This window comes from Echinops telfairi, unplaced genomic scaffold (assembly GCF_000313985.2).
Source record: "Echinops telfairi isolate 266 unplaced genomic scaffold, ASM31398v2 ScPeMD7_1;HRSCAF=3_0, whole genome shotgun sequence".
In the NCBI taxonomy this organism is placed as follows: Eukaryota; Metazoa; Chordata; class Mammalia; order Afrosoricida; family Tenrecidae; genus Echinops; species Echinops telfairi.
The window spans coordinates 45,201,716-45,215,018 of NW_022103896.1; the positions used below are offsets into that span (position 1 = coordinate 45,201,716).

The window sequence follows — 13,303 nt, forward strand, 5'->3', positions numbered from 1 at the left end:
ATAGCAATCAGAGGCCAGACAGCCCTGAGAAATGCCGCCCACTGTGTTCTGCTTCAGACAAAGGGGGCTAGAGAATGGGCCAAACAGCCAGCACAGGAGTACATGACAAAATGCATATAATGTACTTTTCGCAGGGCCTGGGCTTAGGAAGTGCTCAAGAAACAGCAGTTGTGGTGACTGTTTTTACTACTATGACAAGATCAGTGAGCTTTCTGGTTCTCCCTCATACCATCCTCGTGCCTCTAAGCAACAGCCCAAGAGCCTGACGTCCCAGACAACAGGCTTGGTAATGGCAGCAATGCTCTCCCTGGTCATCCACAGCTCAGTTTCTCCCCACACAACACGGTGGCTTCAAGTCACCCCTCACTCTGTTTTCATGGGGCTAAATCAGGCTGTTAACCTGTTCCCAGGTTTGGAGCAAGAAATAACTCCTGGGCAAAGTTCTCTTGAGAAAACCGTCCCTCTAGAAAACACAGATCCCTCTTGCTTACGGTCAGTTTCAGAGACGTCCCTTCTTCCTCTTATCTCTAATGGGCAGGCACAAACAGACCATGCGAATGAGAACTGTCTTTCACTCCAACGGCTGCTGCTGCCTTCCCATAAAATGTTCAATTTCTCCAGGTCTTAAAACATTTTGCTTTGTTTTTCATCCTGTGCCTCACCACTCTAGCTCTCTGCGGGCTTGCTTCTGCTTTGCTTTCTTTCCTGTCACTGGGCCAAAACGCCACAGGACCGACACTGCCTCCCCGATGGCCTGTAATCACTCCATCAGTCACGATGGTTGGCAAGGTTCCCACCCTTTTCACCTTCTCCCTCTCCTAGGTCCCCTGTCCATTCTCCCCAAGCTTCTCAGCCTGCATGCTAGAAAGGTGGCCTCTCAGTCAACATGGCCAGCCAATCAAATTGCCCTTCAAAGAGACAGACTGCTTAAGGGTGATAAACTCTTTGGTTCTTCCTGGATGCTTGTGTTGCTCAGAGGCCAGGGTTTGGGGTTTCTGGAAGGCTGTGTGGTCCCTTAATCTCTTTGCCCTGTAGTAAAAATTGTGCAATTTGGTTGACAAGTGCTGCAGGCAGAGAGCAAAGCCAATGGATTGGGTCTGGCTTAAAAACACCGATGCAACAAAATACAGAAATTATCATTAGTACTACACAAGTTAAAAATTTGAAGTATTTAAAAAATGGCTGCAGCATTACAGTAATAGGGAACTGCAGAAACTCAAGTCCAATTTAGAAGAGTTTATGAAATGAGTATCACTGTGAAGTCAGATGGATCTTAACTGAAAGCAGAGAATACTGAAAAGATGTCTACATGTGTTTTGACTATTGTAGTAGTTACATAATCTCATGAGGCTATTAAGAGTGAAGGGAAGGAGTCTGGCCTGTCAATCAGATCACCCCCTGATGATGCCTTCTTGTGGGCGTGACCTTCTCATGAGCATTCTGCGAACTTCCTTTTTCTCTCCTTGGATATGGGCCATACCCTCTCTCCTTTCATGCTCCTGTTGTCAAGCCACGTGGAGCCGTGTTAAGGAAGAGTTACTTAGAAGGCTGGAGGAGCCCCATGGAGACCTGCACCAGTGCTGAGATGCTTCCACCACCACTGGATCCACACTCTTCACCCGCCAGCCTGTGATCTTCCTGCATTCAGCATCACTGCATGTGCTGAGTCAGAAGAGGAACTTAGGGGCTAATATTGGACTTAGGGACTTGATCTGGACTGGGCTGGGACATTTTCTTAATATACAATTACTCTTTGATATAAAGCTCTTTCTTATACATATATGAGCATCTCAGGATTTGTTTCTCTAGTCGACCCGGCCTAACACAACTGTGCAAAGGCATTTGACTGTGTGGATAACAAAGTATGGATAACACTGAGAAGAATGTTACTGTGGCATCTGTACATGAAACAAGAGGCAATTGTTCAAACAAAACGAGGCATTACTGCAGGGTTAAAACCAAGAAAAGAGCACATCAAGGCTGTATTCGTTCATACTTCTTCAGTCTGTAAGGGGAGAAAATACTGAAAAGCTAGGTTCTATCAAGAAGGTCATGGCATCAGAATTGGAGGAAGAATCCTTAATAACCTGACACATGCAGATGACACAACCTTACCTGTTGAAAGTCGAGAGGACTTGAAGCACTTACTGATGACGATGAAACAACAACATACCTTTCAGTATGGACTACATCTTAACATGGAGAAAAGAAAAATCTTCACAAATGGTGACATCGTGATAGATGGAGAAAAGTTCGAAGAGGCAGGGGGTTTAAATGGAACCACAATGTCCACGGAAGCAGCTTGAAGAATCAAATGACATATTGAGCAAATCCGCTGCAAACGACTTTAGTGTTAAAAAGCAAAGATGTCACTCTGAGGACTAAGGTGCCCCTGACCCATGCCAGTGTTTTCAATCATCTCCTATGCATACAAAAGCTTGACAATGAATAAGGAAAACCAAAGAATCATTTGATCATTTGATTTTGGCATTGGCGATATGGAATAAACTATGGGTTACCAAAAGAATGAACAAATCTGTCTTGGAAAAAAACCTAGCTAATGTACTCACTGAAATTTGAGGCTGGTGAGACTTTGTCTCAAGTACTTTGGCCACGTTATTAGAAGGGAGCAGTCCTTGCTTAGTAAAGAGGAATATCATGCTTAGTAAAATAAGGGGTCAGCAAAAGAAAGACCCTCAAGATGCACAATAGATATCTGTTAACGATGGACTCGATAGTAATGTTTGTGAGAAGGGCATAGGGCCAGTATTTCATTCTGTTGTACGTAGCTCACTGAATCAGAATTGACTCAGTGGCACCTATCAAGTTCATTTAGCTTAACTATAAAATTAAACTACGTACAGGAATAAATGTCTTGGTATCTGAATCGAGATGCTGACTTCTGACAAAGGTAGGATGTGCACCATTGTTCCCCGAAGCAGGCAATACCTCTCTCTGGAGGGCACACACTACCCTCTGGTTGACAGTTCATATTTGCATTAGTGAAAACTCTATGAATATTTTGCACATGAATGACAGACATCGTTCAGGAATGAATGTTTGTGTGCTATACAATAGCAATGCTGGCTGTGACGCTTAGGGCTATGTGCCGTTATGCTCAGTGGCTCGGCAGTTACGTGATGATGTGATTGGTCAGTTATCCAGATGTCTGCATCCTCCATTGTGATTTGATGTGATCACACTCCATTTTCACATATTGACCTGTCATTAATTGAGTATATTCTAAAAGTTCATTTCTACGCTTTGTATTTTTAATTAAACTTTGTGCTAGCACAGAGACACAAAACCAAGGGGTACTACTGACAGTCCTTAAAGGATTGAAGATTTTGATGGATAAATGATATGTTCAAAAACTATTAAGATCACGAATTTTGGTCAATCTAAATATTAGCCAAATAACTGAGATTAACATGGGTGGTTCTTAAAATATGTGCACTGGATAATCATTAATGCCGCATGAAATACATGGATTTCATCAGTTTTCATATATTCACTCTGATGATTTGTAATTTGAGAGCTATTGAAATAACAACGCAGTGTATTTCATCATTCAATCCAGGGTGTAAATTTAAGTGTCACAAGAATCCGGTTAGGTAGGATTGAGTAGGATTATACTTGGCTTTTAAATTCAGAAAGGAACACAGAAAATGACCTTCACGCTTAGTGTAACAAGCCAATTCAGGTGCCTCTGGAGACGTCTTCATTTACTCCGCGTGCCCAGAAAGCCATCATGGCACTGTGGCACCGATGTTAGCAAGGTTCAGCTTCCCAATAAGTGAAAATCCGCTTTATTATTTATAAAAAGGATCTAAATGAAGGAATGCTGACGTAAAAACTAAGGAAAAGTGACCTGGACTGTTGCTCCACCCAAGGACAAAGCTAACAATACCCATGTTCAAGTATGTTTGATCAGTAAACCCATCTGGGAAGCTCATTACAGACAATGTTTTCCTTAATAAAAGCAGAAATATCCAAGTCACCACGCCTGTCCTAATTTAACAGCATCTAAATACCTACCTCTTTCCTCATCTCTCATTACAATAGCCAATACAGTGTAAGCCAAGAGCAGAAGAAACTATCCTATAGTTTGCCTTTTTCTTCAATACAACCACCATTTTAATCTTAGTAAACTTCCAAAATTGTCAGTGGGACAGATTTAAACAATAATAAAGGACCATTCTGTAACTGACATTTTTTCACCTTGAAAATGCCCATCAATTTAAGGCAATTAACAAATAGTCCCATCACTGAGTGTAAAATTCACGTATACATAGAGTTAAATATACACCTCAACTGAATAGCATTCTTGAGAATTCCTAACCTACTTTTTTAAAAGGAGGATTAATAAGGTTCCTCCGTAGAAAATAGCTAAATTGTGAAATACTCATACAATAGAATGCTATTTAGTAAGACCAGGCTATGTTCATGAGGGAATCTCAAAACACAGCTGAGCAAAACCCAGATACAAAAGTACCTATGATTCCATTTATATGAAGGTCTAAAAGTTAAAAGAGATTTAGTAGAAAGGGGCATAAAGCTATTTCCTGGGGCAATAGAATTAATATTTTTATAATAGTGGTTACTAAAATTCAACACTAAAAACCTCTATATTTTGTTGAAAGTAATACTCAGATCAATTAAACAAACCAAACAAAAACCTTTTTTACTGCTTGCCTACTGGATCCTTAAGTTAAATATACTACTCGAGAAATCATCTAATTTATCATGAAAAATACAGGCACTCAGAAAGCAGATAGTTAACAAAGCTTTAATTCACTGTGGGCATTTCCATGACCATTCTCTTTATTATATACATACAGAAATGCCTACAAACAAACAAACACATCTTTTATAAGACAGTTTTCCTACCAAAGACTGTGTACCTTAGCAATATTCCAGGTTTAACAAGTTATGGGAGAGTATTATAAATACCATGAATCACTGACTAAATATAAATACAAAAATCAAATGCATGTGCTACAGTTAAACAAAAAAAAAAAAAAACATTGACTAACCACCATGAAAGTTTACATGTATTCTTTAAATCTAGTTATTGCATCACAGTGACAACCATTTACATAAAATTACAATTGCTTTTAGAAGATAGTATTTGGGGATTTCTCGGCCCCAGTTATGCCCATTTTCACAATGACAACATCCACACTGTGTACTGTCATTCTTATGGAGTGGACCAGCTTTCAAACTACACAGCAAGTTTCCTTTTCATTAAGAGTTATCTTGATCATGCCAAGACACCCAATGTATACATACTGTGATACAGATGAGACCTTATTAAGACTATGGAGGGCTTCAGTTCCGGGGAAAATTCAAATAGCAGCTTGAAAGGGGGTTTCATTGCTACTGCAGTCCATATAGATTTTGTCAAAAGATGAAGGCTGTCGAAACATCTAACGGTAAATATACAGTATAACCTTTCCCTTCTAAAATATTGCCTGGAAAAAAAGTCCCAAGCTGACTTAAAAAAATAAAGATAAAACTCGGTAGCCAAACATTATATGATGTTCTGAGCTGCAATCTTCCTGAGTCTATTCAATTGGGACAAACTCAGCAGTCAGTAATGCACTGCCCTCGATATCTACAGCCAGAGGGAGCCCTTGAACTCAGATTCTACACAAAATCTGAAAGGATTTCTAAGCATCCCCTCATTAATTATACCACAGAAAGTTGATTTTTGTTTATTAAAATCTATATGAGTATCAGTTTCTTAAACAGTGATGTTAGAATAAGCTAAGAAAATATATGCACACCTGTACACAGATCACCATTAAACACAGGAACAAAATGCCATTTGATACATATCAAATAAGCTCCCCCCCAAAACAATTTGAATATATTTATTTTCATGTACATTTTGATAGTGTCTAGAAAAAATTGCATATAATTAGGGAGGCTGCTGCAGACACTACATGATGCCATTACATGTTCTATTTAAGCATCAGGCATGCACAATAGTTACCTTTTTAATTTTCTCACAAATTATCTTATATTCCTACTTATAAGCTACAATATGGTTAAAGCACTTAGTAATTTTTAAACCAAATACTTTAATTGACCTAGGGGTAAAAATAAAAACTTCCTCCCTGCTTCTCAATACTTACTGGTAATATTAAATATTAAACCCACAACTGATATTTAGTGTTGTGTATCATCCTTAAACCTCCAAAAAAGGGAAAAAATTGTTATCACTAATAAATTAGAATGTTTTCCAACAGCCGTCTACCTACCCGACATGCACAGTACGCAAAGCCATTGGGAATTGTATGGTGAGAGATATGTTGGTGGCTACTGAAAGCATTAATGGAACATACCAATAGCCCCTTCTTACTCTACATCTTTTAATTTCAAACTAAATAAAGCTTTTCATTAGTACAAACAAAAAATGCTTTTTATTTAGCATAAGAGTAGATAAAATTAAAAATCTTTGTTTTCAAGTGTGTGGCACAGAAAACGCTTACACACATGAGGAACCTAGGGGTGGGGACGGGAGCAAGAGTTTGTTCTTCCAAGTAAGAAGTGTTTTAGTGGGATCACCACAAAACTGAACACATTCAGACTGCTTGGTTCTTGGTCATTTATGGCTTAAGTATTGGACTGGAAAACCATTGCAGGCTAAAACAAATTCAGATGGTTAATGCATAGATTATGTATCTAGGAAGTCATGCAATAAATAAATGTTACCGGGTACATCCCACTCTTAGTGAAGAAAGGGGAGTGCAAGTGTGAATAGTGATGTTTCTTCCCTTTTACCGAGAACGTATGTTCAGTAAGACATTTGCTTTTGACCTATTCAAAGTCCTACTTGCCCAGTCATCCCGACTTTCTCGGATTTGGTAAACTCCAATGTTTGGAGACACCCACAATAAGGAGCACCATATTCACAAACTCAGTATACTCATAAACAGGTGCTGGGAGGTCTGAGCTGGGCAGAGTCAGATCCTTGTGATCTTGCCACCCTGCTGCAGTCAATTTGGAGTACTTGATAGAGCTAGAGTAGCAAATGGGCAAATGCTTAGAAAGACCCACTGGTAATGGTATGATCACCTCTTTCAACCTCTCAGCCCTTTAAATGGAATTTGAGACATGCCAGGGCAGGGCCCACTCACTGTTCTGGATTTTGATATGCCCCCACAACATGAGAATTGAACTGAACAATGATGATTGTAATGTCATCTCTATACATCCGAGCAAGCTCTTCAGGAAGACTAAGCATTTTGGAGAGACGTTCATGATCTACTGTTCCAAACTCGTTGTTGCCCACAGCATGGCGAATGAGATGGGTGGCTGCATTCTGATCCTCGAACACCGAGGACATCTTGGCTCGCCTTTCTGTTAAAAGGCCATGCATCTGTCCTAGAGTCACTTTATAGCCACCAACAGCTATTGGCTGTTGGTGATGCATGCCAGTTAGATACTCACCCACAATTCTAACCACATCCTGCCTATGCATAGTCTCCCACAACCCGTCAGTAGCCAACACCAGAAACTTATCCTGTGGCCTCAACCGGTGGTAAGTTACCTCCGGCTCAGCAGTGAGATACGGAGGTGTGTAATAATTAGGAGGGATAAACTTGGTATATTCATTGTCATTCATCTGGTCTGGGCCAGATTCTATCACTCTCTTTTGAAGGTCAATGCTCCATTTGAACTTGACGTCTCCAAAAGCCCTAAACGGCATCAGCAAGCCCAGCAACCGATCCTGTTTCACCACACTCTTGGCCTCATTCTTCGGGTGTTCCAATTTCAGTCGTTCCAGTTCGCTTTGATTCTGAGCATTGTGGTCATGAGAGAGTGTGACTGCTGACCAAGACCCATCTTCTTCCTGCACACCCAGCATGGCTCTGCTATCCCCTGTATTAGCCACATGAAGGTCAACGCCATCCACATGGGCCACACAAGCAGTAGCCCCTGAAAAGGCCACTCGAAGCACCAGGTAGTTGAGGAAAGAACTGGGATCCCCGACTTGGGCCTCCAAGGAGATGTCATTATCAAGTCTCTTGAAGGCGTTAATTAAAGCCTCCTTAACATCAACATCAGCTGACTCCCCCGTGTTAAGGTCTATAAGCTCTTGCCAGTAAGTCCTAAGGCTGTTGAAGTACAATTTAGAGGCCTCCTTGCTGAAGTAATCATTAGGGTGCTTGTGCCACTGGAGAATGGGCAGCAGTGCTCGCCCACTCTCCACTGCATTTTCAATCTCCAGCAAGGTCTCATAGGGCAACAAAGAGACGGCGATATAATAAAAGAGTCTTTCACTGACTGCCTGGGAACAGGCACAGCCGGCATGGCCATCAAAAACCCCCAAAAGCATCCCTCTGGTCTGCAGGCAGGTTGCTGCACTTCTCCGGTCCTCGATAGGAGCATTTGCAGGTAGCTGGTTGCTGTCAAACCCAAGGATAGAACTAACATTTTTGCCATCAAATTCTGGCACTTTGAAGCTGTATTCATTAGCTTTAAGAATGCTGTTCACCTGTGGAGGTGTGAGGTAAAATTTCTGCGGCGTGGAAGCGTATTTTCTCCCTTGGGTGTACTGCCACCAGTTCTCCTTCGGCCTGCAAAAGGTGGCATACGCTGGGTGGGGTGTGTATCTCAGGCGACTCTGAGGACCATGGGGTGATGAGCAGCAGAAGTGCTTGTGATGGCAGTAACACACCGTGCCGTAGATCCTGCTCAGTTCACAGTTCCGGAGCAGGGGGAAAACCAGTTGAGTTGGTGGTGGCATGGCATCAGCAAACAGCGGCAGGCTGGAACTTCTGACTGGGAGTCCTAGACAGCAAATTAGACAGATGCACACAGAGAAATAGTTACCATTGAGATCACATCATTTATCCCGGCTTTTGAAAAATATTCACCAGGTAAACCTACATACACACTAGGTCCCAGGTTAGGAGGCACTGTGTTTTATCCATGTGTCATTTCCACAAGATCTACCGTGTATACTCTTGTATAAGCCGAGTTTTTCAACACATATTTAATGCAGTTGTTGTGGTAAAATTGGGTGCCTCGGCTGATATTCAGGTCGGCTTATACTTGAGTATAATACGTGATTCTAAGTGCAACTCTCAATCTTTTAGGGAGCCAGTCCTGAGCCGTGATCTAGCAGCACTTTTCTTTTTTCTTCGTATTTCTTTGTGCAGTACAAGCTGTGCAGAATGTACAATAAATGTGGCTAGGGAAAGGAGAGGAGATGAAGGTTATATAATAACACTTTGAAACAGCAGTCTACCTGGCCAATCATCCTTCTCCTTTCCTACCCTTAGAAGAGGCCTTGGATCTCCCACATTACAAAAGGCATTCTCCTATTTATCAAGATCCTGTTTCTCGATCCTAGGTCCAGCATTAGCATCTGAAGGGAAGTGGCTCTCAGGAAATCCATGAAAGTGTCAAGGTGCAGCTCTAGCTTGTGTTTATTTGCGAATATCATACATAACCTACTGTGTTCATAACACAAACAGAAAAAAACACATTTTAGACAATGAAACAGCAACAGAAATTCCAATGATTCCCTCCCTGCCTGTGGCTGGTCTAGCAAACCCTGCTTTCCTTGACCACTGCACCAAACTGGCCCACCAAGTGAGTCAGGTCTGCCGCCAACTCACCAAATAATCCTGGAAATCCTGCCACCTTTTTGAACCTCAGCATCCCAAATTTAAGTGAATCCATCAGAGTAGATGCCGTCCAGCGCTTCTTCCAATATTGTATATTTTATACGGTTTGATTTTGTGTGTGTCTCTAACTCAAATGCAGGATTCACTTAGTCACTGTAATTTTACTGTGTCCTTCATGATTTAAAAGCAAAATAAATAATCTAGTAATTCTAAAACTTTGTTAATAATGTATATAGTGAGTGGCGAAACAGGGAGGGTAAAGGGAGAATGGGTAGGAAAGAGGGAACCGATTACATGGAACTGTGTGTAACCTCCTCCCTAGGGGACAGACAGCCAAAAAGTGGATGAAGGGAGACGTCGGACAGGGCAAGATATGACAAAATACCCATTTATAAACTATCAAGGGCTCATGAGGGAGGGGGGAGCGGGGAGGGAGGGGAAAAATGAGGACCTAATGTCGGGGGTTTAAGTGGAGAGAAAATGTTTTGAGAAACGATGTACAAATGCGCTCTACACAATTGATGTGTGTATGGATTGGGATAACAGTTGTATGAGCCCCTAATAAAATGTTAAAAAAATAAAAAAATAATGTATATAGTATCAGTTCTGGAATTTCATTTACTTCCTAGCTTTGGAAAAGCTATAGGAATATTTTCACTTGCTATTGATCTTAAGTATATATCTCTTCTAGAAAAATATTTTACATTAAAATAAAGATATTTGTCCCTGAAAATAAATGAATAAAAGAATAATAGTTTAATGCTAAATTTTTAACATGCAGCTTAATCATGAATTTAAAAACTGATTATCATTCATGATATAACACTGCAAATATTTTTCTGGGCAATAATGAACACTTGAAGAATTTTCATCAGTAATCCTGGTAAATTACACATACATACTCCCATCTTCCTCAATAACATATTTTCCCTGAATCTTCAAGGTATTGCCTCAAAGTATCCTGGTTGGCCTATAGAGAATGTTTTAGAGATACATTAAACAAGAAAATAAATGCAGCAAATGAAAAGGAAATTAAATCATTTAAGACCAATTAATCCTTCTCAAAATTCAATCCAGCAAGGAGAAAAAAAAACAAAAAACAACAACCCTGTATCATCAGTGTTAGCTATGTATTAGCATTAGCTACCTATCCTTTTTTTTGAAGAGGAAATGGCAAGTGGGGTGGGGGTAGGGAGCAGAGAAAACCAAACACTGGCTGGTCACTGATCTTGTTGGTTTCTGAAGTAAGCACTAAGCAAGTCAGCCATCGCCCTTTTTCAAGGGCAGAGTTCCCCTGACTAGCACGGAAAGAAGATTCAACAGTAAAAGGTGCTGGCTAGGCTTCTGGAAATAAGAATCATAACTAAAATCAACCTGAAGTATTTCCTTTTGCAAAACAGAAATTCCAGAAGAACAGGCATCCGTCAGGAAGATCCACCTAAATAAAAGCACTCCAAACTAAGAAAGTCATCCAAAGGTGAAGCAAGTGTACGTGCCCAAGCCAGGGGATGTGCTCAAATGTGGAGCCACATGACACTGCCTTCCAGATATAAACCACATCACTTTTCAGGTCTGCAAGTTGACAGCTTACCAACTCATTCTATGCTTTGTCCAAAGCTGTTGTATAGTCAAAAATGTAAACACACTAGACTGAGGGAAAATAACATTTCCCCCCAACTTTAGATGTTTGCATTTGTCTTGACTTCCAAACTTAACAAAGTTACAGGAAACAAAAGCATTTCTGCCTGTACATGTGGAATACAGACTGTACCAAAGGGGTGTGTGTGTGTGTGTGTGTGTGTGTACTTTGCGAGGAAGTATGATAAAAAAAAAAAACACATGTAGGAGTTGATTATATGACAGCCCAATTGAGGTGTAACAAATCCAGGAAACCTGCACTTTCCTGAAATTCACATTTTAATGCTTTTTTAAAAACTTGTGTAGTTAACTACAAAATGAATGAAATCTTCTGGCAAAAGAATGAATGATTTGAGCACAGTTCAATCCAAAAGCAAACGACTCAAATAATAAATTACATTTTTCCTTCAAGGCAAAAATTCTCAAGATTAAAAACAACAAAGAAAATGAAGTGTAAATTTGATCGACTCATCTTTCAGAGGCCCAACAGCTGAACTGATACTCTATCCCAATCCTCCAACTCCCAACATGCCTTCAAATGACAAACTCTTAGAGAAGCTGGGATCCATGGAAATCCTGCTCTGTGATTAATGAGAATCATCATCCCTGGTACAAGCCATATCTTCACTCCACCAGGCCAGAGATCCTCAGAAGCCAGTCTTTTCAAGTGCTTTCATAAACAGTGAGCGTTCAAAACCTGACAATATTTCTATCCTGCGATTCTACAATCAAAACCACCCTATGAAAGCAAACTTTTGCTGACAACAAACTTGTTAAATTAATGAAGTAGAAGGCTCCCGATTCAGCAATTAAACAGCAACAAGGAACAGCTCGTTGTTTGCAAACTGGTGCAGTGTCAAACCCGCCCCGGCCCCCCCCCCCCCCAAGTTATTTCTGACCACCGCTTCAGGAACAAGTTACTACTCAAGACTGAGCGCAGCCACATCGGATGCAGCATCTTGGTCCGAGGCAGATTTTGCCAGATGATTAATGAAGATGCGCGGCGACCAGAAACAGGGACGCAAACTCATCCTTCCTTAGTGATGGTTTCTTAGTGATTGGGCTCCAGGGAGCCCGTGCCAAGAAATGCCTCCACTTCATCAATAAATCCGCGGGCCAAATTAATTAGAAAATGCAGTCACGGCACCTACGCTGGCGCTCTTTAGTTCTGCACAGCTTTGGGGGTAAACCAAAAAGAAATGTTATACTTGTCCTTAAACGTATAAGAACTCCCGTTTATGTAATCCGCTTGCATTAAACACCCGGCATAGAGATTCTCTGTATATTTTCAGCATTTCCGAGCCGTTTCTCGCATAGCTCCTGTGAACGTGGTAAGAAAACAACCGGTTTCCTTCGCAGGACAAGCAGCACCAAGCCAGCACTTGTTTGATTCGTTTTCTTTGTCCCCACCAGAAAAAAACTGCATTCCCAGAACCATCCATGCTACCCCAGCCTTTGTCTCCGTTTCCTATCTACCTCACCCGTTAAAGCCGCGCCAAACCACCTATACGAACCACAAACGAAACTAGCCAGCATCCTTTCTGGGTATCCCACGCAGGTAGTTAGGTGAATACCTACCAATTCGTCTGGGCCCGGGACACACACACATTCTCCTGTCATCACAACACGGAGCCGACAACATCCACAACCCGCGCGGACAGCAGCAGCGACAGCAGCACCGGCCCATTGAAAGCAAGCCAGAGATGCTCATTAGAGGCGGCGGCGGCGGCGGGGGAGGAGGGAGCGGAGGAGGGGCGAGGGCTCGCTGCAGCCCGGTGAATGGGGCTGCTAGGAAGAGGGTGCGGGCGGCGAGAGGGGTGGGGAGAGCAAACAAACCCGCCCTGCCAGGGAGGCACAGCCAAGCCCCCAGCCCCAGGCTGCGGGGGCCCTGGCGAGGGCAGGGGCGTGCCCCGAGGCCGGCCCTCCATCCAGCCCGGGCGCCGAGCCCAGGGCGCGCCGCATCCGCTCCCCACTCCGCCGGCCCCACGCGCGCGCCGCCCGCGGGGGTGCACGACATCCAC

General features: G+C 42.1%; 1 protein-coding gene across 2 annotated transcripts; it reads right to left on the reverse strand.

Moving 5' to 3' along the window:
- Positions 1-6,409: 6,409 nt before the first annotated feature.
- PDP1 (pyruvate dehydrogenase phosphatase catalytic subunit 1) lies at positions 6,410-12,927 on the reverse strand. Of its 2 annotated transcripts, none has more exons than XM_004697475.3 (2): positions 12,861-12,927; positions 6,410-8,802 (listed from the first exon to the last, which is right to left on the reverse strand). In XM_004697475.3, the coding sequence occupies exons 1-2, from the start codon at positions 12,922-12,924 to the stop codon at positions 7,142-7,144; spliced, it is 1,725 nt and encodes a 574-aa protein (XP_004697532.3). In that variant the 5' UTR covers positions 12,925-12,927; the 3' UTR covers positions 6,410-7,141. The 2 variants fall into 2 exon arrangements, with proteins under 2 accessions (XP_004697532.3, XP_045143429.1); XM_045287494.1 differs by lacking the exon at positions 12,861-12,927 and adding an exon at positions 9,636-9,886.
- Positions 12,928-13,303: the final 376 nt, after the last annotated feature.

Excerpts from the sequence above, each read along its gene's own strand:
- PDP1 (XM_004697475.3), bottom strand. The coding sequence starts at position 12,924 with ATGTTGTCGGCTCCGTGTTGTGATGACAGGAGAATGTGTGTGTGTCCC. Across the intron at positions 8,803-12,860 it reads TCCCGGGCCCAGACGAATTG|GACTCCCAGTCAGAAGTTCC; the intron begins GTAGGTATTCAC and ends TTTGCTGTCTAG.